Here is an 11,781-nt window from a genome sequence, read left to right as displayed (position 1 = left end):
AGAAAAAAGATTAAGGCATCAAGCTTTTCTGGGTTTAATCAAATACAACAAAGAAACACAGGAAAGCTCACACAAAAACTTAATTTATCCGTCCTTTAATTTTCTTAAAGATTATCCATTGAGTGTCACGGGGGGCTTGAACCTATCCCAGCTGTCTTGGGTTGTGAGGCGAGGTACACCCTGGAGAGGTCACGAGTCCATCAAAGAGCGACAGCCAATTTAGATTTAGATCAATCCCAGGACCCGCAGTGCTAGTCAATGTGCTGCCCACGAAAATAAGCTTAATTTAATGAGTCCGAAAGTTTGCAAGAAGTAGAACACAGTGAATATATACTGACAAAACTATTCTACCAGGTGGGAGAAATGTTTTGTGGACATTTATGCTGATCTGGTCACCCATGTTGTCCAAGTCATGAAGCTTTTGAGGGTTTTTTTTTTTCTCTGCAGGAATTACTCGTTAAAAGCCACCTGATATAGTGGCAGAATGGAGGCAGCTAAACACTGGTGGGAGATGGAAGAGACTGTTCAAGCACTGAGGTAAAGAACGTCCCAACTTTGCACTGTAAAATACAATAATAGCACAAAACTGAATCATCTAATGCACCAGAGGAAAATAAGGTAATGTTCTGTGAAATGTTCACGTAAATAAGAAAATGACCTGTTTTCGTTTTTCCCGAATGAAAAAAATTCCCGATGTTGAAAGAGCACTCCGGTAGTTTAGAAGCTCGCAGACTACAAAAGCAGGAGGTCAAAATTGGTCGCGGGTGAGAAATCACGACTTTTACTCCCGAGCATGTGGGAGAAGTGTCAAACACTGTGTACTCTGTGCCCTTTGTGGGCTATTATCGTCATTTACAGGCACTTTACCGGTAAAGGTGAAAAAGTACAAAGGGTCTGAACCTTTTACCTCTCTTTTAGCATTTTCACACATTTACCTCATCACTTTGTCGGGTCTTCCACTGGGCAGTTATCCTCGTGTTAAATCGCAAGCCTTTCAGTCTCGCGTTAAGTCTGACTGTTCTGAAGAACAATTCGTTTTTTATTGTCCGTGCGCTGGTACATCCCGTGAGGTCAACCTGCAGTCACTCTGAAAGATTTTGTAAAATGTCAGTTAGAAAATTACACCTTCAGGTTAAAGGCGTCCCTCCACCTTTTCTTCTCAAGCGATGACATTCTCACTTCACCGAGTTAATGGAGTAAAGGAAAAAAACAGGAATCACATCTCATTCTTTAATTTTCTGTGGTTTTACTCCTTTGTAGCCTGGAGCGAGGAAAATTCATTGACGTTATACTAACTTGGTGGAACTGCACAAAACTTACTGTGATTTGATGTTGATTACAACAAATACTGGCTCTGATATAAGCAGTGCTCAGTGTTAGCTGCTGAAGAAATCCTTTGGGGGGGGAAATGTGGGAACTCATTAAGGAAAAAAGAAAGGCCTGACCTTTTCAGTATAAATGCAAGCATGTGGACGAACATTGGTGCTTACTTGCTACCACTTTATATCCACTCACTGTGGCTTTAACAGAGCGTGCGCTGAATAAACAAAGCAACTCCACACATGGTTCATCAGCCTGCTGCTATACTTCATGCAGCACAGAGGACATTTGTGTCATGAAGAACATTTCCACTTGGGCCAATGAAAAAACATGGATGATGCAGGAGGTAAGTGAAAAGCTAAAGTACGGAGTACCGCTTTCAAGTGTGGTGATGAGGCTGCGCTTAGAACAGGAAGAGCCAACCCTCAATCAGCAAATCATGCCCATGCTGGGAAGCTTTAACATTTCTTTTGTGACCCTGGTAACATGTGCCAGGTGATAACAGGTCATAAGGCAGCCAGGTTTAATCTAGTGAAGTCATTTTGACCTAAACCAAATATGTCTGTTGTTGAGGAAAAACTAGGCTGATCACAAGCAGGGTGTTTGATTCATGGAGAGACATTTGTTTGGTTTTGGGAGATCAAAATTGCTAATTTCAGTTTGCTTGCCTGCCCACATTATTGCAAAACTCACATTTGAGTGTAAATTGTGGTTAACTAGTTTGTCAAATTCTGTCAAATTGACAGTTATATCAAACATTGGCGCTTTTAGTCAAATATGATACAAAGAGAAAGTGTATAACTAATTACTGCTTTGTACGGTTAGCCGCCAAATTACAACTTCACTACAAAGTTTGCATTTATAGCTTATACACAAGTATATATGCTCAGCTACATGAATGGCATAAACTGCATACAACAGTGCAAGCCTGACTGTTTTATCTGATGCTCACAAGCAAATGCAAACAACACTGACTGCAGTTCACTTAAAGGCCATGGGTGTCTTTCTGGGATGCAACGAAAAAACAAAAAACATTTAAAATAATGTTAAAATAAATAAAAAATATTCTTTTTTGCCATGTCACTTATCTTTAGATGTTTGTGCCCTCTGGTTGCTTTAAGCAGGATCAGTGTTTATGCCTGATATCCAAGTAGGTTTACAGGTATTTTGGGAGTCTTTGAAAATGCAGCAGCAGGCATAAGTGCAGTTTCTGTGGGTCACGTTGATTGAAAAGCTGATCACAGAGTGGGCTGACACTACACTGGCAGCCTCGCTGTGCTGCTGTAAGAAACAAAGCACGCAGAATAGCTTTATGGTGTCACGAACAAAGACCCCCCGATCGCTGCTTCTGATGGAGACTGAAGACCTGTGCTGCAGCTTCATCGGCCGACGCCCCAAATGGGAGTCATTTGTTACCTCATGGCATCAAGCCGAGAATCTGCTAGTAATAGATTTGTGCTGCAATGCCTGCTCGAGTCCATCAGCTGAAAAATTTATGCAATTAAATTTTTAATTTCATCGGGGTAATCAGGTCAGGACTGTCTGACTTTATTATCAGGACTAAAGCCTGTTATTAAAATCAGTCGGCTGAAGACTTGATTCACAGTCGTGACTTTAGGGTTCACTGATGATGTTGTGAAGTCCCCAAACTTTTTTTTAAATGTTTCCGATACCATCAGATGTGAGGCTAATAACGCAGCTCGGAAACTGGAGGGAAGTCGATGAGCAACCTAATCAGGATCTTAAGAAGGGCTGCGCTCTCAGGAATGATACAAATTAAACTAAGATTTCAGAATAAAGTCAAGGTGAGGATGTACAGGCTGAGAGGAGGTAGAAAAAGATTGAGCAATGTGTAAAATGTCTCTGGTGGGTACACAGAACTGGATGCAGTGCCTGATTTCACTACATGTGCAAAAGTAATTACTAACACATGGCACCAGGGCAAATTGGGTTTTTGAGTAAGGAAAGAAGCCTACTGTTGCTATTTACAAAGAGGGCGTAGTAATTGTGTGTATGAGGGAACTCAGAGATTTTTACAAGTTCCTTTCTCAAGGTAAAAAATATAGGAAGAGCGGTATTAAATCAAGCATGCAAAGAGATTCTCTGACGTTTGTGGCACGCAATTTACTGTTAATTGTGTCGAAATTTAACACAGACAAAATTTATATTTTTTGGCACTTGATATTAAAATTAACTGATGGGAACTGTGTGTTGGAAACTCAGCAAAACTATGACAGCTTACTTGCTATTTTGACCCATTTAGCAAATTTGGCCCTTAATCTTTAATTTCAGGTGTTTCAGTCTCATTGCCACAGGTATATAAAATCAAGCACCTGACTGTGAGCCTTGCCTTTAGAAACATTTCTAAAAGAATGAATTGATCTAAAGTGAGTGGTGTTACTGCAAAGTAAAAGTGTTCAGGAACCACCTCCAACAGCAATTTGGATTATGACATATACCAATCAAACCAATATTAGGTCCTGTTATGTCACCAAAACAGCTCCGTGTGTGGACACAGAGCACTCTCAGGGCGTCTTGTAGCATCTGGCACCAGTTCTTGATTTGGTGGAGATTGAAGGTCTTTGTTATATTCGTTGATGTGTTCCTGAGTTGCTTTTGGAGTGTTTCAGAGTGTATGTCTCGCCAGAGAAGGCTGTTGTCATTGGGGAGGTGGGCTTGATCTGTAAAAATGTTTAGGTGGGTGGTGCATGTTGTAGGAACATCCACATGAATGCAGAGACCCAACAAATTATAATGAAGTTGTCATGCAGGGTATTAGTTACTACCTGTTTAAAACAAAGCCTAAACATACATCTTGATTATAGGTGCATCACATTAAATTTTTTGTGCAGAAATACTGAAAATCAAGGCTTCTGCAGCAGTAAATCGTGCTACACGACTCACATTTAAATATACTGCTGGGGCCATATTTGATCACTTGAAGAATAAACTGAATGATAACATCATGAATTTTACTGGACAAGGAGTGGTTTGATTATGAAAACCAAATTAATTTCCTCACATCGTTTAATTATTATTAATTTGAATAACACATTGGGTGTTTTTCAAGATAACAAAAATGTAGTTTACAGTAATCGCAAACACTGTCAGTACACGAGCAGCTCTGAGCTGCAAACAGAACATTTCTGCACCTCTCAACAGTGAGAGTCGCAGAGATGCATTATTCAAAATGCAGGTAATACTGAGACAATAATGACCCGCGAGTCGTCTCTGCTGAATTAATATTGCAGTGAAGCTCAGTGGTTTTCAGCCTCCAACACCTGAGCTGAGAGTGAGAGCCTGGTAATCTTTGCTACACCACCTGTGCTCATACAGAGTGTTTGGATTTCCAGATCCATACAGCCGCGGTGGCGCTCCCCTCCTCCCCTCCGGGGCACAAACACACCCAGAGGAAACGCATTATTGACGAAGCAGGATCTTCCTTTTCACGCGTCTGTCTGCGTTTCCTCGAGCGTCCGTCTTCCGCCACGTTTTCGTGAGGAACACGACACAGAAGGTGCCGAAGGGGTTTTGGAAAAATAAAACAGGTTTGGGTCAATATTAAATCTAGAAGAACAGTTTGCAAGGATGGATTTAACTGAATGAAATTTAAGCTCGTAGAGAAAAGAAATGAAAACAGAAAAACAGGTATGAATCCTGCACCTGCTGCATGAGAGCGGCGGCGTCTCTGCGGCAGCAACCTCACAACAAAAAGGTGAGGGGAGGCTTTGATGAAAATCAGCCAGCTTTCATGTGAAGCCGGAGGGGAAGAGAGCCCAGGGAGTGCAGCTCATCCATCCCCGCTATAAGGAGAACGGTCGCCTCGGGCGCCAATCGACAGGAACTCAAAACACACATGCATGATTTGTTACACTCGTGTGTTACGCTCCCCTAACTTACATTCATTTCCTAACTCCAGATCTAAATTCTCCACGCTGCATGACTAACCGCTCAACGTCACACTAATCTTAAAATAAGCACAAATTCTGACTCTTGATCCTAAAAGAGAAGGGAAAAAAATCCTTCGCAGCACGGGGGTGCAGAGAGACACATTTCAAAGAAAGTTGCACCTCACAATTGTTCTGAAATGGTAACTTTTAGTCACACAGAAGCAGAAATAGAGTCACCGAACGTCAAAGTGGTATCACCCACTATGAGCGAGCGATAGAGAGACCCGTAACAAACAATTAAATATAGCTGATTACATAGTCCTCTGTGTAAATCGTTTCTACAAAAACAACAGTGGGCGATGAGCGCTGCAGATGGGAGTTACTCAAACAACAATGTGGGCAACAGGTTAAGAAAATAATCCATACGTTTCCTGGCAACAGGCTTTACCGAAGGGATTAAAACAAAGCACGTTGAGCACGTTTAATAATCGGAGGAGGAATTATCTTCATTTGCCTGGGCTTCACGGGGAGGTCAGAGGTCAAGCGCAACACAATGGGTTATAGAGGTGGCGGAAAACTGCTGCCTGGGGACCTGGGCATGTGTCTGTTTTGTATGGGTTGATGACTTGTTATTCCTGTCATACTCCTCAGCAGGACACTTAATTAAAAAGATAAATATTTGTTTGTCTCGAGGCCGATGATTAATCTTGTATGTTAAATGTTCTAATTAGCTTTTTCTGCATGGCCACAGCCTGTGACTCTCTATGCTCGCAGCATACAGATCAGGCACAAGCTTTCACTGACATTTCCACTGAAATTTGGCCAAGAAAGATGGCTGCATATGTGGTGCTAATATGAAAAATCAGGATTAATGTTTCACTCAAGTTGCTGAGATATATTGTGGAGCTTTTTTTTTTCCTCTTTACAGCACTCACATATTACACAATTAAACTGGGGAGGTTTACATACATCTGGATCTTTCTAGGTTCTTAAACAACCTAAGATGAACAGCAGTGGGAGTGTGTGGGCGTGGTGTTGTCCTCTTCCTCTTCTCCCCTTGTCTCTCTCTGCCCCTGCCTTCTCCTTTAGGACACACCTGCTGCTCATCTGCCCTTGTTTACCACCAATTACCCTCCAGAGGTGATATAAGCTGGAGGAGAGCAGTGTGGGTGTAGGAGAGGTTTTTGGTGGATTTCCTCTGAGCTGGTCTGTGTGTGATTCTGGCCTAGGTGTGAAAAGGTTTGCTGTGTGTCCGACCAGCCCCACCGTGCGTGGCTCTTTGTGAGTAGCTCTCAACTGGGCAGTTGTTTCGTGTATGCGAAGCGGCCTCCATTTTCTTGGTTTGGCCTGCCTGGTTTATTGCTAATAGCAGCGTTGCTGTCTTTTTCTATTGATACTGTCAATAACCAACATGGTTATTGGTTATAATAAAGACTTATTTTGTGTTTAACACTTCTGCCTGGCGTCCTTTTCATTCCAATCCGGATCCAGTTGTTACTGTCCCCCACCCTCTTCGCCTAACCTTCATGTGGGGACGTAACACATGATGACTCTCATATCATTGTAAAGGGATTTTGGACCACTCTTCTCTGTGGCGTTGCTTCAGTTCATTGAGGTTCGCAGGCACAGCTTTCTTAAGGTCCCACCACAGCATTGAAATCTGGACTTTGACTAGATGATTGCAACAGTGATTTTCTCCCCCCATTTTTAGTCATTTTGTTGCAGGTTTGCTGCCGTACTTGGGGTCCTTTTTCAGACAGATGTCCTCTATTTTGACTGTAGAATATATACAGAAGCGCATACGACTGACTACAGGCCTGGAAGGAAACCAACCCAAATCATCATTCCTCCACCAGCGTGACCTTGACATTTGGTGCGCTGTTTGGTTTTCACTGTGCATTATGGCCAGACATTTCCACTTTGGTCTCGTTTGTCTAAAGCACTTTGATCTTGGTCGGATTGTTTGTTCAGATGCAACTTTACAAACCAAACCCAAGAGGTTTTCTTCTAGTAAACCTTCCAAACACGCTGTTCTTGTCCAGTCTTTTTCCAATTGTGTTGTCATGAAATTTAACATACTGAGGCCCGTAGAATCTTCCCTTCATTTTGCAGTATCTCAGAAGTGCACGGTCTGCGTTTGTGGTGAGTTTAGTCTTCCCAGGAGTGGACGTCAAAGTAGGCTATCAGTATCTCTTTCCACCTGTTAATAATTCTTTGGAAATGACTTTTACACCCTTTGTGGATTGATGGGTAGCAAGTTAGAGGTGCTCACACGTGCAGCAGATGAGCAGTGAATTAAGTGCATTTGATTAGCTTCACCTGGCTGCCACTTACCTCTTTCATTCCTATAGAAGCAACAAACAGTCTTCATTTTGACTTAGTTTCTGTTAAGTAAATAAAAAAATAACATGGTGGTCACATGTAGAAATTTGGTCTGTTTCTTAAATTAATGTCAGGGGTGACTAATTCAAGACTGAAACTGTAATTCACTTCACATGTCCTGATGGTGTAAAACTGACTGTTAATGCAGTTCAGCCACCTTTTCAAACATGTCGACACACCGAAGGTTCAGACAAAGAGGACAGATTTTTTTTTAGCCAGGGTGTACAAAAACAGTTTTTTTTTTTTGTTTTTTTTTTGTGCATCTTATCTCACAATTGTACCTAATATATTAAATAATTTACACCGGGCTCTGGAGCGTTGGTACAAGGAAGTCTGAACAGACTCGTCATGAAGTAATGAGGGGAAAAAGTCACACCTAGCCTTGAATGAGCTCATCAGTGAAATGTCCAATCAATTCATACCCTGAAAAAAAATGAAGGGAATGTGTGAAAAATGACCGAACTGTTAATCCTCTTGAATTAATGCTGCAAACTCATAATTCGGTAACATCATCCATGATTATAGTCCAAATACATAAAAGACCCAACTAAAAGTATCCCTACTCACATGTTCACAGATGTTATTCTGTGGCAGGTGGTTATGTGGCAGGTGGTTATGTAACAATTAGTATAGACATTACTGTTTATTTTGTAACTACAGCACATTACAGTCAGCATTTATTCTTTAAGCTTCTGTTTGATTTTGCTTTAACATGCTTTAAGCATTTTGTTGTGTTTTGTCCTCCTGCCCAGGGCCTTAAGAGAAAAATCAGTTAAATCTAAGTGAAGCAACTTTTCTATTAAACTGTTACCTCGTCCTTGGCAAACAAAATACACCTTAAAATGAAGATGTTTTTCACACAGATGTGCTGTTTCTTAGACTGAAAAGTGTCTAAGACTTTTTCTGCCTTTTTGAAGCCAAATCACATGGCACACAAGACATTTTTAAAAAAAACAAAATCCTAATTGGCTAAACACAAAAACCAGTGTTCTTCACTTTGATGCTGGATATAGCATAAACCTTTTGGCTTTAATACCTCGGTGTAGATGAAAACTGGGGAACAACGAGCGCATGGCGAATTAAAATCAAAGTCAAGCGATTTGAGGCTCTAATCTTCTGGAAAAGTTGTATTTATCCTTCCGTTTGAAGCTTCTTCACTTCTGCGAGACAATTTGTTGATTTTTGTTTCCTTTTGTGTGCCACCCATCTGCAGCTTGACTTCACTGGTTTTGTAGTTGTAGTTACTTTGTAGAGACTGTGTAATCACGTTGTCATCTCCCCCGCCCACCCATGTGGCCTTTAAAACAAAAGTCCACACAGATGGGCTGAGGCAGAGTACTGAGATCTAATCCTTATCTGAGATATGAAAACATTTGGAAACCCCCGCCTGAGTCTTACAGGTGGAACTCAATGAGAAACCTTAATCTGTTAATTGAACATCTGCGCAGCTTTGTGTAAATCTACATGAGACCTGATGGTGGAAACTATTTTTGTAGTGTAGACTCATCAAGACAGCAGACTGAGCTTTAAAGATGTTTACTCCTCTTTCAAAATCAAATTAAGGAACTAGTTGACAAAACATGAACACGGTTTGTCAGGTGTTATTTGTTGCTATAACAATTCCCAAGTAAATAAATACCAATTAGCTCAGTTGTTTAAAATTATAAACAGCAAAACAATGAAAAAAAAATTACCTAAGCGTAATTTTTTTTTTTAAAACATTTTAATAAGAACACAGGCAATTAAAGCTACAAAGAGGTCTACAATGTAATTTAATGACATCGAGGTTTTCTGGTGCCCCGAAATGTATGGGCTGATAAAGCAAACGTGCTGCAGGTAAGAAAGCCTTGAAATGTCCTTTATCTGTTGGCGTGTGAGTGGCTGGATGTACACCGTAACCGTGGAGCAGTCCCAAAGGCGTAGCTACGGGCTACGGGATGGCCCGGTTGGGTCTCTTTGGAGGGGGAGGGGGCATTAGCTCAGAGTCTGGGTCTCGCGGGTTTTTCCGGTTTTGGGATTGTGCTCCCTGAGCACAGCGGTCCAGATACTCCAAAAGGATTTCCTTAGTGACGGGCTCCCGGATGCTTTGACACACAGCTGGACAAAAAAAAGGAGAAAGGAAGTTACAATAGAAATGCCGACAGGCTTTTCCAGCAACAGTGAATTCATGGTTCTTTCAAGCATGTTCTCATTCCCAGGTGATCAAATAATGCAGTCTGTCTCTTGCTAATCTCTTCCTAAACAGAGCCAGTGAGTCAAAGTAAAGCAAAACACAAAGATGCAAAGGCGAGTCATGATGTACACTAGAACTGCCTGTTTCATGTTTCATGTATCATGACTCAAAGTCCTACAATCCATTCACACACCTTCTAACATGCACGCACACACACTGGTGGCTGTACCAGGACCAATTTAGGGGTCAGTATCTTGCGGGCATGTTGAAAAGATGAGCCAATGATTGAACTGACTGGTAGATGACCTGCTCTGCCTCTTGAGCCACGCCCGCCTCAGAGATGTCCTGGCATAAAAGTTACGTCGCCACAGCAGGTAACTCTGCATGTCTCAGTATGTGCCAAATGTCTATCCTAACACAACCCCGCTATACTATGGAGCCATTTTTCTTTTATAACCTAAGATGGCCTGGTGGAAAAAACGAAAAACTTAACGTCATCACTGACCGTCCACTCTCGAGATTTAAAAGCAAGAGACACCTTGTGCATAACAGAAAGATTCAGGCACCTGAAACAACTGCATTCTCTGATGATGGTGTGGATGATGCAAAAACACCTAAATTAATGATTCATAATTATATTAATCAGAGAGGATTCGACACGCATCCAAGCTGCTAAAGTACATTTTAACCACTATTTTATCACAGACACACACCAACTTTTGAGTCACTCCCACTGTCTACGGAAACATGATATGGACTTTTTGATTTTGAGTGCTAGAAAAAAGCCCCTCCTGCTCCACAGCTCCCTCTGCACGGTTATGACAGCGCCATAATACCAGCAGCACACTGACGACTATATCCAGCCTCTAAATGAAGCGAAATGTTATCAGCTCGGGGACAAATGTGTTACTATCTGACCAGATTTGAGATAAAAGGCGCTTTTGCCATCTGGGCTCCGAGGCTGTACAACAGTCCGCCTCGGGATCTAAAGCTCAATAATTCAGGACCATCTTTTCTATCTTCTTCAATCAATTTCGTTCATTCTTTAAATGTGTTTTCCCTCGCTTGTGCTTCTTGTTTTTATTGCTTCAATATGTACTTTTATGCTCCTCCTTGCATAGCGCTGTGAACTCAGCATTTAGATTAAGTGCTACACAAACATGGTTTATTGCCGTGTTTATCTATTATTTTTGCATTCTGTCCTCGCCTTGCTCTGCTTTGTTTGTGTCCATTTGTTTCTCCTGTTGTGGTTGCTGTGCATTTTCATAGCATGTGGCACGTGGGGGAGAACTTTAAAGTTTAAAACAAAAATCACAACTTGTGAAATGAAACCCAATTTGATTGAAGCATTGAATTTGTAATCGTTTTCCCCTTTTCATGCATTTCCCATTATAAGTCCATTATTTGAAAATATATTAGAAGTAGTGCCACATCTGCACTGTCTTCAAGACAGCCATTAACTGTGGAGGTGAAATGAAAGCCTAGGGTTGCATTGCCTAACTGCAAGAGATGGCCTAAAAATGTGCATGGATAACGTTTGCAGTCCATCACAGCTGGATTTTCATTCCACCTTCGAGCGTGTCCGTGTGAATCGACTGCAAACATATTTGATTTTTGACTGATGTCGTTGCACCGAAGTAGGTCTGAGAGACCATAACCCGGGCCAGATTAAAGCCCTTGAACTAATAAATTGTCTGACAGCTCTGTGGTAGCGTTTATCCTCTCTCACAACATCTACCTCTTTACTGCTCTAGGGGTGCTGCTGGTGGAGAGGAAGAAAGGGTACTCAGACTGAGAACTCACAATTTATTCTAACTTTAAGACCCATAGCTCATTAAAACCTCATTAAAGAGACTTAAATGTACAAGCACAAGACAAGCAAATCCTTGTACTTAAAAAAAAGTTAAAAAATGCATCATTATATATGTACAAAAAACTATACAGCAAAACACTTTATTGCCAAAGTGTGCAGAAGACCAACAGCGTAAAAATGCAGAGCCTCAAAGCAGATGCCTT

At 41.4% G+C, this 11,781-nt stretch overlaps 1 protein-coding gene across 1 annotated transcript in view; it reads right to left on the bottom strand.

Annotated features, from left to right (window-relative positions):
• Window positions 1–9,308: 9,308 nt before the first annotated feature.
• Window positions 9,309–11,781, bottom strand: part of rngtt (RNA guanylyltransferase and 5'-phosphatase) — a 117,999-nt gene continuing 115,526 nt past the window's right edge. The window contains exon 16 of the mRNA XM_026143578.1: window positions 9,309–9,689. Within this exon, the coding sequence (XP_025999363.1) occupies window positions 9,523–9,689 (167 nt within the window). The 3' untranslated portion in view covers window positions 9,309–9,522. The remainder of the gene's footprint in view (window positions 9,690–11,781) is intronic.

Source organism: Astatotilapia calliptera, chromosome 15 (assembly GCF_900246225.1).
Source record: "Astatotilapia calliptera chromosome 15, fAstCal1.2, whole genome shotgun sequence".
NCBI classification, from domain to species: Eukaryota; Metazoa; Chordata; class Actinopteri; order Cichliformes; family Cichlidae; genus Astatotilapia; species Astatotilapia calliptera.
The sequence above is the reverse complement of the archived record's forward strand: the minus strand, read 5'-3'. Positions and strand labels throughout refer to the sequence as shown.